This window comes from Trichomycterus rosablanca, chromosome 7 (genome assembly GCF_030014385.1).
Source record: "Trichomycterus rosablanca isolate fTriRos1 chromosome 7, fTriRos1.hap1, whole genome shotgun sequence".
NCBI classification, from domain to species: Eukaryota; Metazoa; Chordata; class Actinopteri; order Siluriformes; family Trichomycteridae; genus Trichomycterus; species Trichomycterus rosablanca.
In genome coordinates this window covers 36,816,541-36,836,893 of record NC_085994.1, presented here as the reverse complement: position 1 = coordinate 36,836,893, position 20,353 = coordinate 36,816,541, and the positions used below count along the sequence as shown (strand labels likewise).

At 41.7% G+C, this 20,353-nt stretch overlaps 1 protein-coding gene across 4 annotated transcripts; it reads left to right on the top strand.

The window, feature by feature from the left end:
• The first annotated feature begins 696 nt into the window (after positions 1–696).
• On the top strand, positions 697–19,912 carry fkbp15b (FKBP prolyl isomerase family member 15b). 4 transcript variants are annotated; one of them, XM_062999353.1, is made up of 30 exons: positions 697–884; positions 3,599–3,705; positions 3,820–3,895; positions 3,993–4,062; positions 4,279–4,353; positions 4,452–4,550; positions 5,518–5,664; positions 5,842–5,910; positions 6,009–6,152; positions 6,276–6,406; positions 6,878–6,926; positions 7,572–7,697; positions 8,138–8,225; positions 8,627–8,703; positions 10,243–10,330; positions 10,466–10,575; positions 10,746–10,844; positions 10,946–11,040; positions 12,180–12,282; positions 12,461–12,493; positions 12,784–12,955; positions 13,716–13,852; positions 14,329–14,484; positions 14,904–15,056; positions 15,759–15,851; positions 16,810–16,923; positions 17,021–17,128; positions 17,684–18,360; positions 18,667–18,781; positions 19,365–19,912. In XM_062999353.1, the coding sequence occupies exons 1-30, from the start codon at positions 835–837 to the stop codon at positions 19,437–19,439; spliced, it is 3,636 nt and encodes a 1,211-aa protein (XP_062855423.1). In that variant the 5' UTR covers positions 697–834; the 3' UTR covers positions 19,440–19,912. The 4 variants fall into 4 exon arrangements, with proteins under 4 accessions (XP_062855423.1, XP_062855425.1, XP_062855424.1 ...); XM_062999354.1 differs by lacking the exon at positions 697–884 and adding an exon at positions 3,110–3,124; XM_062999355.1 differs by lacking the exon at positions 12,461–12,493.
• Positions 19,913–20,353: the final 441 nt, after the last annotated feature.

Genomic DNA, 20,353 nt, shown 5'->3' with positions numbered 1-20,353 from the left:
ACAGTAATTGGTGCTCTAAAAATATATATATATAAAAAAAAAAAAGTAGTTGGTGCTCACGTCTTATCAAGATTGCGGATAGTAAAACAAAGAAAAACGTGAACGTTTAGACAAAAACATGATCAAAAACAACACCGCTAATGCTAAAGCATCATAAATCAAATGTATGAAAACGTTTATAATAAGATACAGGATAAAGAATGATGGATGAAGGATAAATTAACCATACTGTCAACCAAATGCTTTGCTGGAATCGACTAACTGATTCACAGAGTCGGTTTTCTCATTTTTCTTGCATTAAACGTTTTAATAATAGCAGAAGGTCCGAAATAAATCGCACAGCTTTAAACACAGTAAAAGACATAGTAGTGATCTAGTTAAAACAGAGCAGCCCTTCTGATTAATGCAATACTTTCATGGTCGGACATTTTTAAAGGACACCGAGAATCGAATTTTAGAATCGACTCTTTGAAATCCTGATTAGAATTTAAAAAGGGATAGTTCATTTATTAACAGCCCCATAATCCACAAACTAAGCAGATAATTAAAATCTGACGTGCTTTTACTATACAGTTGCTGGAATAAAGCGAAACATATTGAGAATAGTAAGTAAATCTTAAAGAAATTGATATGCAAAGCTTCGGTGGGCGTGTGTTTGTCAGGTGGGAGGTCAGCTGATCAACAGAAACGGGAAGCGAAAGGGAAGTTTGACTCGGAATGATCTGTCGACGTTTTACCCCTCTATCTGAATGAATTTAGAAGTTTAATGATTTTATGAATCGTTAAGTAGAATTTAAGGCTATTTCAATTACACGAACGCATTTAAAAGGAAACATGTTTGCTACAGATGATGAAGACGGAGATTTTTTGTCTCCCACTGGCGGGTGAGTTGTTGCAGCTCAGTGTGCGTACTACCATACTAGATAGTATGTCAGACTAGTCGTAGCGTACTATAAGTACCATACTATTTAGTATGCGAGTATGCAGTGTGAACCTGTGCATTTCTTCTCTCTTGCTAAAGGAATATGAAGCACACGCTAGCACATATTTTGACAAGTTGGACCAGGATTGAACAAACTTGGACCATCTACAGTCGATGAAATACAAGAAAAGCAGCAGATTGTCTGCTAGCCCGTCTCATTCTGCATGCAAAGTTTTGTAAACACTGGAGCTCCAAGTGTTGGAACTTTCATTTGTGTTATTCTGGACCTTCATTTGTGTTGTTCTCACACCTTCGTGTTTATGTGAACTTCCACATGACTCATCACATGATCTCAGGCCTTTTTTAGAAACCCTGTTGAGTTGCCCCTTGGACTGGCTGTGTCCCAAACGTCACCCCTCATTAGTGAAAATAATCTCCTCAAATAGTGGACTAGAAAGTTCAGTGTTGCAATAATCTAGCATAATGTGGTGAACATCACTGTCATTCATTCATTCATTCATTCATGTTATTCATTCATTCTTTAATTTTCAAATACTGCTTCATCCTGGTTTTTAACCAACCTAAACACTGCCACATCACCCCACTGCTGCGTTCTCTTCACTGGCTTCCTGTAGCTGCACGCATTCAGTTTAAAACACTGATGCTCGCCTACAAAGCCAAAAATGGACCAGCCCCAAGCTACCTTTGTGGTCTAATCAAACCCCGCTCTGTACCACGCGTCCTCTGAGCCACTAGTCTTGCTCGACTTGATCCTACACCCAGGATTAGAGGAAGACGAGCATCAAGGCTCTTCTCTGTACTGGCACCCAAGTGGTGGAACGAACTTCCTCTGTCTGTCTCTGTCTTTAAAAAACGATTAAAAACCCCACCTTTTTACTAAGCACTTAAGCTGACTTGTACTTACTTACTAACACTTTCATTTCTTTCAAAAAAAAAAAAAAAAAAACTTTGGTTCTATCAGGGTTTTAGCAGATTTGTGTTCTTGGACTGTTGTTTACTTAAACTAGAGTAATGAAATGTTTGCTATGGAAGCACTTCTGTAAGTCGCTCTGGATAAGAGCGTCTGCTAAATGCCGAAAATGTAAATGTCTAGGTCACGGTGGGTCTGGCACCAGTCCATCACGAAGCAGCAAACACTAGGGGCTATTTAGATTATCCATTCCACCTTCTGCAGATTTTAGAAGGTGGTTGGACATCAGAATACCAAGAAAAATTACACACTGACCCAGCAAGCCTGGGCCAGACCTTTCATAGACAGTGACTGGAGGTGAGGATGAAAACCAGATCTTGAGGACCCATGTTGGCATGTGGCACTTACTGTACCAGCTGGGCCACCATGCCATAAATTGTAGTGAATATGCACTGCCAATCAAGGCCATAATCACAATATATATTGGGGAATATTAAAATATGCTCAAAATGTCCAATCAATATACTGATCTAAAACATATAAAACATTCCATTTACTAGCTTTGTGTAATGCTAGGATCCGTCAGTGTTCCCATCAGTAGCCCATGATTGGTAGCCAGTAGCTAAGAATATTTAATCTCATTTTTATCAACTCATGCGACCTGAGGGTGAGTCTCAACTCAGCAGTCTGACCTCTTTTGTTTGTACAGATCTATTGCTCCACTCTCAGTTCAAATCAAGCTGTTGGAAATGAACGTAAACAACCTTTTTAATCCGACAGCATTATTTAAACAATGACTTCTTTGTTGGTTATTGGGTTAGCTGGTTAATCATCGTCATCCCTATTCATCAGTCCTCTCCTATTTTGGTCTCTGTAAAAGTGAAAATAAAATAACATGTGATTTAAAGTTCAGCTGAGGTTGGTGTTTGTACGGGCTGGGAAGCAAAGTACATAGAGAGGATGATGGGAGAGTTTAAGAAGTGTGTTAATACCACTCACATGCTCATGGTTACGGATGCTGGACAGTGCAGGCTGTGATTGAGTGGATTTAATCCAGGAAACGGATCACAGCTCTTGGTTTTTGGTTTTGTTTGGAGCGCTGCCTCGGATCTGAATTAGACTGAGATCAGATCTATGCTAAAACTTTGACCAAAGTTGGCTGGACCTGTACTGTACAGGATTAAATGGAAAATGGAAGGCAGGAAACCCGACTTATCTTTGTGCATGGAAGAAATGAGTGACACTGACTACAAGTGGAGGGAGATACATGGGTCAGTGTTGTGTTTTCTGTTATTTCTTCAAGCCTCTTCTTAGTATAAAAAAATTGTGAACCCTTACATAGACCAAGGATTGCATTCGTTCATAAATACATTCTCATGGTCATTAATATGACTAAGGGTTCTGCTGCAGTAAATTATGCTTGCTCGCTACCACTGGGATTTAGAGTTCAAATCCCCAGTGGTCCTATCGGTCCGGTTGGATGTCTACATACAGACAAGATTGGCTATGTCCTGGAGGAAGGCCTCATGATGGATTGGCGTTTTTTTCAAGGTGTGTTTCTGGATTGCGTCCAGTGATTCTAGAAAAACCAGAGCCATTGTGACCCAGACGGTAAAATTCCAGGTGGTAAAATTCTAATTTTATAAATAGGCTGAATTTGTATTGCAGGTTCTCTGTGTGGTTTGTAGCACTAAATCCATTAGAAAAATGTATATTTTTTGATGGTCTTGCTTTTGTGTCCGAAGGGCAAAATTAGCTTCTCTCTTTGGCTTGGACCAAGCAACCAGTAAGGGTAACGAGTCCTTCCAGTACACAGCCCCCAAACAGCCACGCAAGTCATCTGGCAACCCAGGTAATCGCTCAGAGGGGTCCTGGGGGTCCTGCGACTGTCACAGTGTGAATATGTTGGTGATGTATTTTTATTTTCATGTTCTATTCTCAGTTCTGTTGTGAATGTTTTTTTCAGGTCCAGCTGCTCAGAAACCTGCTCCTCCCGGCTCACCGGCGGTGCTTCTTGCAACAGCCGTTCAGGCTTACAGATAGTAAGTGCTAAATGCTTTTAAACTACATTATCTGACGGGGTTATATGGTTGAACCAAGAGAGTAAAGGCTGAATGAATGGTTCTGTTTTCTTTACAGTGTTAATGGACAGTATATGAAGCAAGGCAAGCTGGGAGCTGCAGTGTTAGGAAACCATGCAAATAAAGAGGTTTGTTTAAATCTACTTATATATATTTTTTATTTATAGCACCTATAGAAAAATCATAAAACCCTATAAAATCCTTGCCTATTATATGATACCATGAAAATTAAAATAAGTGATTCAGTCATATAAATTACACTTATGATTTTAATATGATTGTAATACATTTGTTTTAATGTAATTTGATTAAAACTTACATTTGCATGTCTTTCTGTCTGTCAGTATAAGCTGCTGCTGTATGCTAGCCAACAGAAACAGGTGACAGCAGCCAGGATTCACTCGGCCTTCATCTTCACTGTGAGTTTTTTTTTTTTTAATCTCTGTTAAAGATTTTATCCCAAGTATGAATTTCCCAGTTCTCTAATTTCACTGTGTTGTTGTTCCCGGTCCCTCAGGTCCAGCCCAACAACTACTGCACTTTTTATGATGACCAAAGACAAAACTGGTCACTGATGTTTGAGTCTGAAAAAGCAGCTACAGATTTCTGCAAAGAGGTACATAAGAGTGTGTTATTTAAAACATGACACAGCAACATGGGTCCTGAGGGTCTGGGCTCAATCCTCACATCCAGTCCAGTTCAGTTCTTACATCTATGTGGGTTTCCTCTGGGTACTTTTTTTTCCCACCAACCAAAAACATACAGAAGGTTTGTTGGCTGCTTTAAATTTAAGTTGTGAGTGTGTGTGTGTGTGTGTGTGTTGGTTTGTGCTGGTTTCATATGTATGGTGCTGCAGAGCGGTCATAGTGCCCATGCTGACTCCTGTCCACTGCTGAAAGTTCCTACGATCAGCATGTGAGCATTAGAACTGGACCATAGCCTGGCATAATGAATGACTTTTTATTGCACATCATGTGAATGGCTGGGTGCATGTGCGTCGCTTACCCGGGGAAGTGATGGCGGCAATAGGATGAACTATGAGAAGAAAAAGCAAGCGGGCAGAGGCAGCGTGATGGTCTTGACAACGTTCTACTGGGAGACCTTAGGTCCTGGCATTCATGTGGATGTTAATTTGACATGTACTACCTCCACTTACCTTTTCATGGTAATGGTATTCCCTAGTGGCAGTGACCTTTTTCAGAAGGAAAATGAACCCTGCCACCCTGCAAAAATTGTTCATGAACGGTTTGAGGAACATGACAGAGTTAAAGGTGTTGACTTGGACTCTAGATTCCTCAGACATCAATCAGATAGAATGTCTGTGGATGTGCTGGACCAACATATCCAATCCATGGAGGCCCCACCCTGTAACTTACAGGACTTAAAGGGGCTGATTTTTAAGTCATGGTGCCAAATATCACAAGACACCTTCATGATCATACCTCAAGGGATCAGAGCAGTGTTAGCAACATGAGGTAGACTGGCACAATATTAGGCAGATGGTTTTAATGTTATGACTGTTTTTTATGGTTGATATGTGAGTGATTTTTTTATGTTCCCTGTGTACTACTGGCATGTTTCAGGTGTGTCTGGCTAAGGCGAACTGCAGTTCTCTGGAGGTGCTGGTAACCCAGGATCTAATTCTCGGGGAGGGACAGGGTGTAGAGAATGGAGACCTGCTAGAGGTAGTTTATACTGGCTGGTTGCTGCAGAACCACACCATTGGCCAGGTAAGGAGCAACACTTTCGTTACCCTATGTAATGCTGTAATGGCATGAACTGCATAATGCTAGCTTGCAGAGAATCTAATTTTAATGTATGATGAATATTATTGTATTTAGAGTGCTCCTTTCATAGTTTAAGAATGACAGAATGTGATTCTTTTGTGACTTGATGTGTGTCTCCAGATGTTTGACTCTAACATAAATAAAGACAAACTGCTGAGACTAAAGCTTGGTGCTGGAAAAGTCATCAAGGTGAGCAGAACTGGATTACATTAATCAGATAAATCAAATGTTGGCTGTAAATAAAAAAATAAAAAATAAAACGTTCCCTCTGTCTTTCTATCTGTTAGGGTTGGGAAGAGGGCATGTTGAACATGTGTAAAGGAGAACGGCGGCTTTTGGTCATTCCCCCTGCTTTAGCGTATGGATCAGAGGGCGTCCAGGGTCGAATCCCTGCTGACAGTACTTTAGTGTTTGAAGCAGAAATCCGCAGGGTGAGAGACAAGACCGTCTAAGTTTCTGCTATATACTGGACTTTTGATATTCCTCATATTTTTGGTAGTGTGTGGCTGCATTTTAGGAACTCCTCACCCGTATGCCTGTGTGTGATTGTGCAGGTAAAGTTTGCTAAAGATGCCAGCTCTGAAAAATCAGCTGTGGGCTCCAGGGACTCTGCCGTCCCCTCTCCTGCCCCCAGTGTGGAGAGCCTGGGGCCTGAACTCACCACTTCAGTAACCAGTAAACCCAGGTAGGAGTGCTTCCAGTTACTGAGGTCAGAGAGCTAGTAGAAAGTCTAATTCATCACTAATTAATTTATAATATATGACCCAAAAGTGTTTGAGCACTCCTCTAAATGAGCTCAGGTGTTTCAGTCCCACCTATTCATTACTAATAGAAAGAAGAAATAATTTGGCAAAGCCCTTTTTCTGTTTTAGCTCCCCTGTTCCCTTTTTGGGGAGGGACAGGGTGTAAAGAATTGAGATTAATGGATCATTTACGTCTCTTCTGGAATTACTGTGTCTCTGTTCACAGGGTGTAATGGGGTCACTGAATGCCTTAATGAGTTTTAAAATAATGCAGTCATGGAGTATAGCGATCACAGTCACCACATCTCACCAGATTTTGGACGGCTGTGTTACCTTCTTCTTTTTGGCATGACGAACATTACTTATGATTGTCATTTGTTGAACTTGTATGTTGTTTTGTTTTCTTCTTTCAGTGAACCACCACTAAGAGCGAAATCCAACTCACTGAGTGAGCAGCTGGCGGTATGTTACCTTCTTCTAGCAAAGATATTCTAAAGAGATGCACTATATGGCTATATGACACCATAAAAGTATGTGGACAATTGACTGCCTAACAGTCCCGCTTCTCTGGAAAGACTTTTCCAAAGATTTTGACTTGCGTCTGTGGAAACTGTTTTTAAGTAAGCATTTCTGTGCTCAGGCACTAGATTGCTAGGTTTCAATTAATGCTCCAAATCATTTTAAAGGTGTTAATGTGTTTAAAGTCTAAGTTCTTCCACACCTAAGTGGTCAAACCATGATGTTTTTATGGAGCTAGCTTTGTCCACAGAAGCACAGTCATGCTAGAACAGTAAAGGGCCTTGTTCAAATCATTTATTTTGTATAGATTATTGAGTGCACCTGTTAACAATGGGTGTGGTTAAAATCTCTAAATAAAGACGGGTGTCCACATACTTTTGGACATTTCGTGGCTTTTTAATCTGCAATAATAGAAAGAAACTGTTTTTAATTACTTAGCTAAATTATAAATGACAAATAAAGAAAATCTATCTGTCTATTTTGATAGTAAGCTTAGTATCTGAAGGGACCTTGTTGCAGCAGTTTGTTCAGTAAGTCTATCATAGGACCATCATAGCAACATCATGACCAGCAGATTTCTGTTCTCAGAATCCAGATGCAACCAAAGCCAAGCTCATCTCCCGCATGGCCAAGATGGGACAGCCCATGCTTCCCTTCCTTGCTGGAACAGCATCGTCACCCTCACAGGCTGAATCCAGTGACTCTGAACTAGAGGTATGAAAATACAAGTTTATGAAAAAATATGCAACTAGCACGTCATTGCAGGGTGTTCCAAATCGTGGGTTCAAATCTTAGCCAAACCACCAATCTGACCGAGCGAACACAAACACAATCAGCTGTGATTGAGGAAGAGAAAGTTGGACGTGGTCTCGTTCCACTACTGCTGCAATATGCTTTTTCCAGGTCTGGTCTGGGCGCCTGCACCAGCACCCATTGGCCACATCAGAGGCAGTAAAAGAAAAGAGCAGAACATTTTTAAAATCTGTGAAACATTGACATTTGAATATTTACGAATTGATCATTATCTGTATCAGTAACCAAGGCTCTTTCAAAATAAATAATGGTTAGTTGGCAATGTAGTGCATATTAAGTAATAATTACATCGTCATAACAAACCACAATGTCAGTATTTTGTGTATGTCTTTACGTTGTAGGACCCCAGTGTTTCCCGACGGAAGGAGGGTCCCCCTCCCTCTCCTCAGCCAGTACCCTTTTCCTCTGGCCCTTCTGTTTCACAACAAGGTGAACCCAAAGCATACGTACATACTGTACATACACACTCACACACACCCTTTTATCTATTTTTCTCCAAATCTATTTGTATTCAGTTTCCCAGTTGTATTTCCTCTACTGCTGCAGGCCACAATTGCAGCAGCAATGAGGATTTCCTTTGGCCTGCCCACCCTCAGATGTAGCCAATCATGTCTGTATAGGTGCCTAGCTGGCTGATAGCCAGTGGTGTTAGACCACTGTGTCACCCAGATTCCCCACTTTAAATGTGCAATATGTCACAAAGTAACACCCACACAGTCAGTACCTATGTAAATACTTCTGTCTTTAATCATCAGTATAGTTATAGTACCTTGTTCTGTAGGTAGGCCACATTCTTTCTGTAATGTAACATCATAACCTCCTAATTTCAGCTACAGCCTTGATGCCCGTTTCTGTGACAACAGCCAGTTCCCAGCCTTTGGTGCCAGCACCAGTTCATGGCTTCCAGGTGAGCTGTGTATTAGGAGCATTCTTTTATTCTGTACTGTACAACAGGTCCGTCCTGTACTTTCCAACCAAGAAGCACCTGTCTAACACGCTGGATCGCAGTTGGCCGTGTGTGAATAAGAGAAATGGGAATTTTGTCCTTGCTGATGAAACAGCAAGTCTTACTGCCTGGTTGAGATTCTGGCATAAGCTGCAGTAAAAACTGAGAGAACAGCCTGGTGTTTGTTTGTTTATTAGCATTTTAACGTCATGTTTTACACCTTGGTTACATTCATGACAGGAACGGTAGTTACTCATTACACAAGATTCATCAGTTCACAAGGTTATATCGACACAGTCATGGACAATTTAGTGTCTCCAATTCACCTCACTTGCACGTCTTTGGACTGTGGGAGGAAACCGGAGCACCCGGAGGAAACCCACGCGGACACGGGGAGAACATGCAAACTCCACACAGAAAGGACCCGGTCCGCCCGACCTGGGGATCGAACCCAGGACCTTTTTGCTGTGAGGCAACAGTGCTACCCACTTAGCCACCGTGTCGCCCAGAATAGCCTGGTGAGGGTTAGGATTAGCTCATAAAATGTTGGTCCTTTGATAATCAAACACATCTTTAAAGGGTGAACAGTGACAATTGGCTATTTTAACAGTGAGTATGTCATTATTTACCCCAAAACCTAACATGTGTTTGGAATGTGGGGCAGTGATAGCTCAGTGGTTAAGGTACTGGACTAGTAAGCAGAAGGTTGCCGGTTCAAGCCCCGCCACCACCAAGTTGCCACTGTTGGGTCCCTGAGCAAGGCCCTTAACCCTCAATTGCTCATCGTGTTAATCTCATTGTGTACGTCGCTTTGGATAAAAGCGTCTGCTAAATGCTGAAAATGTAAATGTAAATTTGTGCATGCCTGGCTTTTCACAGCCGGTTAGGGCAACAAGCGACCAGCAGGGGTCACATTTCAGTAGATTTCAAACACTTAATTTAAATCAAAGCTTAATAAGAAAGTGTTACCAGGTAAAAGTTGCACAATTAGCTACAGTTTTAGTAAAGTTGATGTTATTTTTAGAAACATTTTACATGCATATTGCGGCTTCATAAAATCACACCTTGTGTTGCACGTTCTTACCTAAGATTGTCTAGTTCTTTGTGTCCTATATGCAGTAATGACCATGTTTTGATTCTGTTCCTGAATCTGATCTTGTTTTCCAAAACAGAATGAACACAAAGATCACTCGTACTGTCTGCTAAGCTTCTGCATTATCTGCTTTATCCTGGTCAGGGTCGTGACGGGTTTGGTTTCACCAGGAAACACATGGCTCAAGGCAGTAATACCTCAGACAGATCCAATCATGTCTGTTTAGGTTCCTGGCTGGCCAATAGCACCGCTGAGAACTAGGTTTGAATCTCAGTAGTGCTAGTGGCGGGCATCTATACAGACATAAGTAGTGGGCTAGTGTAACAGACCACTCTGCCACCTGAGCGCCCCTAAGCTTTAATTTTGTACTGAAATTGGGAGTGAACTGTGTCTGTTTTGTTTCCTAGCCTTACTCCTACACTCAGTCCACTGCAGCTTCTTCTTACCTGCAGCCTGTTGGACAGATGTACCCTACACAGACTGTGCCTTACCAAGGTGACATATACACTCACATGCAACAATAACTGTATGAATGATAACAATGAACTGTATGTTTACAAGAAAATGACTTAAACATTTTTAATATTACACTGCAGTGTGGATAAAGCCTGAATGTTTGTTGTCTTCTAGGAAGTGGGGATGTGACATCATTTTTGATGACAGAAGCCCGGCAGCACAACACTGAGATTCGATTAGCTGTCAGCAAAGTGGGTGATAAAGTAGACCAACTGGCTTCCAAGGTGGGTGATATTTATTATTATTATTAGAATTCAGTTTAATATTTATTAATTTTTTCCAGGGCACTCGGGTGGCACAGCCAAAAAATACAAAAAGATTCAGAAGTAATTGTGCTTCTAGGTGATATAAATTCACAGTTTTGTATGATGTACACCTGGTGTTACCCTATTAGGTGGAGGAGCTTCACAAGCAAGGTGGGCTTCCGCTGGGCTTGTCCAATGTATCCATGGAAACAGGGATGATAATGCAGAGCATTCAGCGCATCATTCAGGTAACTTCGGCCTCACCAATTTATTTTTCTTCTAGAGCACATTTAACAGTCAGAGCAAACTTGATGGGACAGCTTGATTTTGTTTTTGTCTTCCTCTTTAGGAAAACGAGTGCTTAAAGAAAGAGGTTTTTGAGAAGAGTTTGCGTATTGAAGAGCAGAATCGCAAGATAGGAGAGCTAATCAACCAGAACCAGAGGTCAGAAATTTCTCATGTTGCTTTCTGTGATCAGGAATGGTTATTTTAGGAACTCTAGCCCGTAAACAGCTTTTTAACAACAGAACTAATAACATCTGGAAAAGCATGAAAAGCCCTGAACATGAGTGGAGATTCTTTAAGACAGATGCACTGTAAGATACAAGATACAGACCTTTTGCACCTAGTTTAAGGTGCAGTTAGGCTGCCCTAGAGGTTTGTGCATTATGTTTAGCACACAAACAGTAACACGCAGTACAAATCTCACCAAACATCAATGCTATTGTGTAGTATCCTGGGGAAAAGATAGGTAGGTAGGTAGGTAGGTAGGTAGGTAGATACTTTATTGATCCCGAAGGAAATTAAATGTCCTGGGTAAGACACCTTTTTACTCAGCATTGGGTTTGGTGGTAAATAATGACACTTTTACCGTTAAAATAGCCAAATGTCACCCTTCCCCTTCTATGAAAGAACCAAAATTGTGTGAGTTATTCTTAACCCTCACCTACTAAATGAACCGGTTAACAAAATACATCTGGGTTCAGCCACCCACCATGAATCTAAGCATCACCTATATAAATACAACCTGTCTGGCAATATGAAGCAGGTTAGAAGGTCTCATAAAGCAGCACATGATGCCATGTACCAAAGAGATTCAAATGCAGATGCGAAAAATGTGAAGTCACTGAAATCTACCAGTCTGAAAAGGGTTACAAAGCCAATCCTGAGGCTATGAGACTCCAGTGAACCACAGTGAGAGCCATTTCCACAAATGGAGAAAATTAGGAACAGCTGTGAATCCTCCCGGGATGCATTCAGGAGGTTACAAAAGTCCAAACATACATGTTCTTTACATTGAACTGTCCCCGTGTCCGCGTGGGTTTCCTCCGGGTGCTCAGGTTTCCTCCCACAATCCAAAGACATGCAAGTGAGGTGAATTGAAGACACTAAATTGTCCATGACTGTGTTCGATATAACCTTGTGAACTGATGAATCTTTTGTAATGTGTAACTGCAGTTCCTGTCGTGAAGGTTACCAAAAGTGTAAAACATGACGTTAAAATCCTAATAAACAAACAAACAAACCTTGAACTGTACATCTAGACTCTAGATTATGCATGTCATGTGTTTCTGTGTGTACAGGTACATGGAGCAGAGTCATTTGCTGATGGAGCAGAGAAACGACTCTCTGAAGAACTCGAGTGAGCAGAACCAGGCTCGAATACTGCAGGCAGAACAGGAAAAGGTGCAGTATGGGAACATCCAGCCACAAAGTGCACATACATGCTGAGGCGGAGGCAGCTTTCTACTCTTTTTACATTTTCTTTCTGCTTGTATGAGCTTTTAATTCATCCGTAAGGGATCTACAATGCAATCAAGTTGACTGATCTCATTAGCCGGTAGTGACTGCCTTCTTTTCCCAGCATGCACTGCCATGGGACATGAGCAAGGACCAGGTGAGCTCCCTCTGCTCCGTGCCGTCTCTGTTGTCTCGTTCTTGCTATTTTTCTTTCTTCATTTTATCAATAAATTCAGTTCATCTTTGTTTCTTTGTTTTCTCTTCGGCAGCCACCGGTCACTAGCTAGTCGGCATTACATTCCACAGGCGCTCAGCCGTCTCATCATCCCGCCGCTCGCTCACGGCTTTATCATGGTTTTTGTGTGTTCTCATTGTGTTCAGTGGCTGTGTAATAAGCTTTACCTCATCGCAGGTGAGATCAGGAGTGATGTGTGTATGCATTTACAGGTGCGGTTGACGGAGGAGCTGGCGAGCTCTACAGCGCGGGTGTCGGAGCTGCAGCTGGAGCTTAGTGCTCAGCATCAGAAATCTGCAGGTCTGCAGTCGAGCCTGAACACAGCCGTGCAGGAGGGTCAGCAGCACTTTGCTAAGCTCGCGGCCATGGAGAACCAGCTGCAGGGTGAGGAATATTCTCCAGCTCACTGGTCCACATGGGTGTAATTTTTTTCATTTCTTTTTTCCCTTCGTCTGCTCCCGTATTTTAGGGGTCGCCGCAGCATATCACCCTGGTCAGCTTATCTAACCTGGCACCTTATTGTATCCAGGCTTGGGCCCAGCACATTTACATTTTACATTCTAAACGTTTAGTAGACACCTTCATCCAAAATGACCTACAATTGAGAAGGTATACATTGCAAACAGATAGTTAAGGGCCTTGCTCAAGGGCCCAACAGTGGCAAACTGGCAGACATGGGTCTTAAATTGGCGTCCTTCTGATTACTAGACCTGTACCTTCTCTGCTGAGCTATCACTGAGCACTCTAACAAGTGTGCTTCCCCAGGGCTAGAAATAGCCAATCATGTCTGTATAAACCCCGACCAGCCAATAGTGGGCTAGTGTATTTAACTGCTGCTCCACCCAAGCGACAACAGCGGTATTATGGATATTAACAACAAAATTCACTGGTTTATTAACATTCACTAACAACTTTATCGTGGTCTGGATTGTGGTGGGTGTGGCACCACCTGGAAACGCTGGGCACAAAGTGCTAGTACACTCTGGACAGAGTGACAATCTATCGCATGACATCAGACACTTATACCTTCTGGGTAATTTAGAGAGGTTAACCAGTTACTGCAATTGTTAGAAATCACACTGGCCTGGTGAGACTCATAATACAGACATGTTTAGCGGTGTGTGTGTGTGTGTGTATGTTTCAGAGCTGAAGGAGGCAGCAGAGCAAACACAGGTTCAGTACAGAACAGAGAAGCAGAAGCGGAAAGAGGTGGAACTCAAACTGAGCAACCTGGATGAAGAGCTGCAGGACCTGAGGAGTGAAAAAGAGAGCGTGGAACGAGTGAGTGTGTCCTCGCAACACCGCTGTGTGGGTTCCAACATGTCTAGAAGCTAGCGCCTCTGTAGGAAATTATTACACTGTTAATACGACGGTGTGGAAAAGTCAGTGCCTCCAACACTTGTCCCATATAATGTAACACAAAAGTAACTATGGACAGGCCAGTTAAAAATTAAGACTCTGGTGAAACCCAATACAGCATTTTATCATTAGGACATTGTACCAACAGAAATGGCTCTTGTGTAATACTAGGGGTGTTTAAAAGAATTAATTTTACTGTTTATCAAAACATTCTTGAGGAGGAACTTGTGGTCATCTGTTCATGAGCTGATGCTGAAGTGTAACTGCATTAGGCAGTACACTACAATCCAAAACACATATACAAGGTTACAGGTTTCTAAATGACTTAAAGCAGATAGAGGGTATTGTTAAGGATGCAATGACTGTTTTACAGGTAAGAGTGTGTGTGTGTTTGATAGACTTTGGTGGACAGAAAAAGGAAGTGGCAGGCAGAGAGGCAGCGATGTGATGAGGAGTTGGAGGAGGTAAGGAAGGCCAGTCAGATCGAACTGGACAACCTCAGGAGCCAGCTGCGTAAAGCCCGGACCAACACGGACCACGCGGCTACTGAACTGGTAGGAGCCACAGGAGCTACTAAGCTTCAGCTACATTTTTGGGAAACAAAATAGTTCTGAATTCCCCCTCAACAAGTGCAACATAATTCCTAAACCACTGAAGTCACACTGGCCAAAGTTTGGGCTTGATCTAACTCATATGGTGCCTTACTCATGATTCACGCCGTCAAAAGAGTTCAACAAATTTAAGCTCTGTAGGATGTAACAATTTGTTTTGGGGCTAAAAACAAGGGTCAAGGGTAAAGGATTAAAATGTTTAAAAAATCACTGTTTCACACAAGCAAAACAGCTGTCACTCAGAAGCTGTTCTCATTTAACACCTTCAGTTTGATGAGCTTGTGTGTTTTTTTTTTATTTGTATTGAAATGTTTGGACAGAATAAATGGACAGGCATTCTGTGTGTGTGTGTGTGTGTTTAGATGGTCCAGCTGCAGACTGATATGGAGCATGAGTGGAAAGCTAAGTGTGAACAGGCTGTGGCTAAAGCACGAGAACAACAGAACAGAGAAATCACAGAGCTAACAGAGCAAAAAGACTCACTGCAGCTCAGAGTCAACCAGCTACAGGATAAGGTACACACACACACACACACACACACACACACACACACACACACACACACACACATGCACTACAGCTCAGAGTCAACCAGCTACAGGATAAGGTACACATACACACACACATGCACTACAGCTCAGAGTCAACCAGCTACAGGATAAAGTATACACACACACACACACACACACACACACACACACACTACAGCTCAGAGTCAACCAGCTACTGGATAAAGTACACACACCGCCAATCTGAATTTAGGAGCATGATGTTATAAGCCACAAACCAAAATATTATACAAAGTAGTCGAATGTGTCTCATTATTACCAACAACAAAATCCTATTGGTTTTAATTACAATAACAAAAGTCCTTTTAAATCCTTTTTCATCTGCAACAATCATTTCATGCTCTCATTAGAGCAACAGATGAACTGTAATATCAATGAGGTCACATTAATTACGGAATCCAACAGTTAAAAGTGAACTTAAGAGTGGAACTGCAGACATGACACACATTACCGCCATGTAGTGGTGGCGCTTGAACCGGTGACCTTACACTCCCTAATCCAGGGCCTGTTGGCTTTGCAAGACTAGAAACGAGTGTTTCTTCGCTTCTGTTTTATGAACACAGAACAAAGCAACTTTTCACTGATCGGGCGGCTGCTGGGTGGACGGTGGATGTTTGTGTTATCAATGGTGTCTTTCTTGTCGTACAGTTCTCTGCTCTGAAGCAGTCCAGAGAAGAGGAAGAGCAACGGTTTCTACAGCAACAGGATCAGGGGGAGGAGCTACAGGCGTTAAAAAACAAGGTTCGAAAAAAGATGCATTTAAATATAAAACACTTTGATTGAGGGTTGTGATTCTAAAACAGTAAAAAGAAAAAAAACACCAGTGCTTAGCATAAGTGGCTTCACATGTCTAAGAAGGCTTGGTCTAGACCCTCCTCATCCAGATTGGATGTTGTGTATCTAGTGGATGGTCGCAGTTAAAGTTAATAGGGCTCGTTATGCACTAGGTTGGCCATCACTGCTGAAATCCAGAGCCGGCTGGGTATTTACTCAGAAATTTTTTTGGCTTTTTTGTTGGAGTGGTTGTTCTATCATGGCTGAAGCCTTGCAGTGGATTGGCTCTCTGTACATTGTATTCCTGCCTTGTGTTTTCCCAGTGGAACTGGACCATGACTGACCACAGAGCAGTTAAATAAAAAGGCTCATGTTCAGGTTATTATGGGAACCTACCATTAAAAACAGGAACCTACTTTAAGTATGTTTACCCAGTTTAGTCATTTTTAATTTCCTCGTACAATTCCTCTGCCACCACACTGACCAAGGAGTACCATTAACTAGCACTCACCGACACTTCAAATTGCCAACCACTTTTTCCACCAGTCAGTGGTGGATGCTTATAGTGTGGTATATAGTATTCCAAGTGTTCCTCCTTGACCAGTCTAGCTTCACTCAGACACACCCAAATGTGTCTGTTGCATTAACCTGACGCTTGTGTTAATAGTGTGTTGATTTTTTTTTCTCAATCAGATGGCTAAGTTTATTGTGTGTGTGAACAGTTCAGTCTGAATCGATCATAATGAACATGAGTAGACTGCCAAAAATCCCAGTGTCTTAATACAGTCAATGACAGTCTGAGATTTACACCTACCAATTATAAAATAGACTGATATAGTAACACCATGGAAGAAATTTGTATATGCTGCATATTACAATGTATGGGTTAAAGTCTGATTATTACAAGCCTGTGTGTGTGTTGCAGTGTACATCATTGGAGCAGACAGTGGAGTTGTTGAAGCAGCAAGGAGAGAAACAGAGTTTGGAGCTTAAGAAGAGACTAACAGAACAACAGGAGCCAACAGACACTGCAGGAGAGGTGAACACACATTCCCACCCACCCACACTTATCCATAAATGTGTGGCACATCTCTAAAACTATATGACGCAAATGTTCAATGCATGTGTGTGAGCAGGTGAAGCGTGTGATGAACGGAGTGTTTCATTCTCTGCGAGGGGAGTTTGATCTCCACGAGACGTACACCGGCAGTGTTGTACTGAGCGTGCTGGTTAACACTATTAAGGTTTGCCGCCTTCTTGTTCTTCTCTGGGACTTTCTACAGTATGTGCTTCTGTAATAAAATCATTAATGTGAAAATAAAATCTATCATAAACACACAGATCAGAACTCTTCTTCAAGAACCCCAGACTTCTGAATCTATACACACCTGATTCAACCTACCAGTCAGTCATTAAGCTTAGCTAGGGCTTTGATGGTGCAACACTAGCTCAGTGGTTCTGGACTAGTAATCAGAGAGTCACTGGTTCAAGATGCCACTGCCAATATGACACTGTTGGTGGTCTAGCTTCACTCAGACACACCCAAATGTGTCTGTTGCGTTAACTTGTGTAAATTGTGTGTAATTGTTTTCCTTTCTTGTTCTTTTTTGGGAGAACCCGTAACCCTCAATTGCTTGGCTGTAATTAGCTATAGCTGTAAATGTGTGAATGCCTTTAGGTTTTTGGTTATCAGCATTGCCATGATGTACATTTTAGGAGGGTTGGTTTTAATGTTTAGGCTGTTTTGGTTTTTGTAAAGAAGGCAACTGATGCTAGTTTGATGTTTATGATTTGTGCAGAATGTCACGCTACAGCTGCTCTCCAAATCTGAGCTCCCCTCAACCCAGAGGAATGAGAAAAAGGAGAACAAAGATGAGGCTGAGGAAGAGACGAAGAGTGAAGCACCAGCTGAGAAGCAGGAGAATCCAAGTACCGAGTTACACGTGAATGGAAAGAAGGAAGAAGAGGAAGAGCAAGAGGAAAAGCAAGAGGATGAGGAGGAAGGTGAGGAAGGTAAGCAGCAAGCAATGGAGGTGAGAAGCGAAGCTCCAGATATTTTGGAGGACAAGGCTGAAGAGAGAAAGGAGCCAGAGGTGGAGGAACAGACTGCTGAGCAGGAAAGTGAACAAAGTAATGAAGAAGTGAAAGAGAACGTGAGTGCAGGTTCAGGACAGGAGGCGCCTGAAGGTCCTCCTGAAGACGTGTCTGAAATCACAGAAAAAAGTCTACATTCTGACATCACAACACCCCTTCAGACACAGAATGAGGTCATTACTGAAGAGGAAGTGAGTGCAGATCCACTAGGCCAGGTCTCAGCTGAAGATGAAGTGAAGGAAAATAACAAAAGTGTTTCAGATCAGTTGGATGAATCAGATCTGGAGGAAACGATGGCCATAGGGCCCCCCAAGAACCCCCCACCACCACCACCAAACCCACTACAGGAGGATGGCACAGAAACACCAGCACAGCTCAGCAGGTAAACAGTATTGAATGTAATAATAGCAGTTAATAATGGCATTTAAAACACACAGCTGTCTGTGTCAAAGCCCTTATTCGATTTCTTACATTAAAACCTGGCAGTATTTCATATGTTTTGTTAAAATTCCATTAAACATCTTTGCGATTCTGTAACTGACTGTAAATTGTAGTCCCAGTTTGTAATAGGTCAGATCTATTTAAAACCAGCAAATATCCCCTTATTATCCTGTGAATGAGTGGAATCATGTGCTTCAGTCTTTGTCCTTTTTTCCCCGTCTCTTCTGTCGTCTCGTTATTCACATAGTTCATCTCAGAGGGTAGAAGAGGAGAATTCAGAGGAGCCATTTTTCCAGAGCCCCACACCAGCAAAACCCAAACCACAACCCAGTAAGGAGGAGGAGGAAGAGGAGGAGGAACTGGTGAGAAAGAGCACTGTATATATCAGAAACATGCTCTGTGTCCATGATATTAATCACGTCATATGTTTAATTTATTTATGCTCTGATTAATTAGACTAGAATCTGGGTTAAATTCCATATATAGAGTTTTATATTTTTATTTACTGTCCTACTTTAGAAGAGATTAGAATAAAAATCAGTCCCTCATTGGCATCATATTTAAAATGAATGCCTACACCTTCAATCCAATGCCCATTGTTTTAGAATGAGGTGTGCAAGATCATGGTCAGGTGTCCACATGGCTTTGTCATTTATTATATTAACCTGGTAGCCTTATGCAAAATTAAGAAGCAATGACTGAACATTATTTTGGCTCTCAGACTACATTTGTGTTAAGTGGAATAAATGTAACAATTTTATCAAATCATCTCTATCAACAACTCTTCTCAGAATCTGACAATCACACAATGCTGAAATTTTAATGTAATTATTTGAAATGTAACTACTAGCCAAAGTGGTGACTTTCAAAAAATTTATCGCATCACATGTACTGTATGTATGTTACGCTTATTTACATTTTCCTGCTTTCTGATTCTGGTTTCAGAGCCTAAAAGGACGACCCCCTCCTGCTTCTTTATTTGGTGAAGACAGTGACGATGATCTGGACTGGATGAACTGATTTCGTCCCCAGCAGTCTCCTGGGAAACGGTTTCAAAAAACAGATGCCACAGAGATAGAACTCGACGCGGCATGGACACGGTTGGGTCGCGGCAGGACCTCCCAAACCTTTCAGTATTGTCAGTGGCATCAGAATCATCGAGCAGCACAATACTGTGTGACTAAGACTGACTGAGTATGACTGCTTTGCTTCTGGAAATGCAGCCTCAGAACCACAATCACACAATATCATCTCTTAAAATAAACCAAATTTATTTGTAGCCTGAACTGTGATCAAGATTAGAAAGTGTTTTTTAAAGGAGTTTTAATTTGAAGCAACGTTAAATTGGGCTCTGGTCTGAATAGGTGTAGAATGACCATGGTAAAGGCTGGCTGCTGAACATGAAGTCCTAATATTTGAACTATTTACTAACTGCAAGATTTTCTTAATGAATATAATAAATGACCAGCTGAATAAAACATTTATATTCCTTATACTGGATTTTTTTGTGCAAATATGAGGCAGTTTGAAAAATACAATTCCAATCTTCATACAAAAGAATATCTGACACCCAGACATCACATCTATTTTTATAACTGGGCGTTATTATGGAGTTTTTATTTACTGTTGTGTTGGAATGTTTTCGGCTTGATTCTGCAACATCACGGACAGTATACTCTGTTAGTCAACAAAAAGGTTTACTTAAAACTTATACAGCATAAAAACTTAATATATTATGGTTTGTACACTGGGTGCCCTTTCTGGTGCAACGCTTTCTTATTTTTTCTTAAGTTTGGGACTAGCACTGAGAGCACACTGACAAGTCCACCTCCCAAAGGCTGGGCTGTTCAGCCACCTCAGACAAACCCAGTCATGTCTGTGTAGATGCCCGACAAGCATATTGATAGTGGGCTACCATATTCTACCAACTGCAC

Excerpts from the sequence above, each read along its gene's own strand:
- fkbp15b (XM_062999353.1), top strand. The coding sequence starts at position 835 with ATGTTTGCTACAGATGATGAAGACGGAGATTTTTTGTCTCCCACTGGC. Across the intron at positions 8,704-10,242 it reads CACCAGTTCATGGCTTCCAG|CCTTACTCCTACACTCAGTC; the intron begins GTGAGCTGTGTA and ends TTTGTTTCCTAG. Across the intron at positions 12,494-12,783 it reads GGGACATGAGCAAGGACCAG|GTGCGGTTGACGGAGGAGCT; the intron begins GTGAGCTCCCTC and ends ATGCATTTACAG.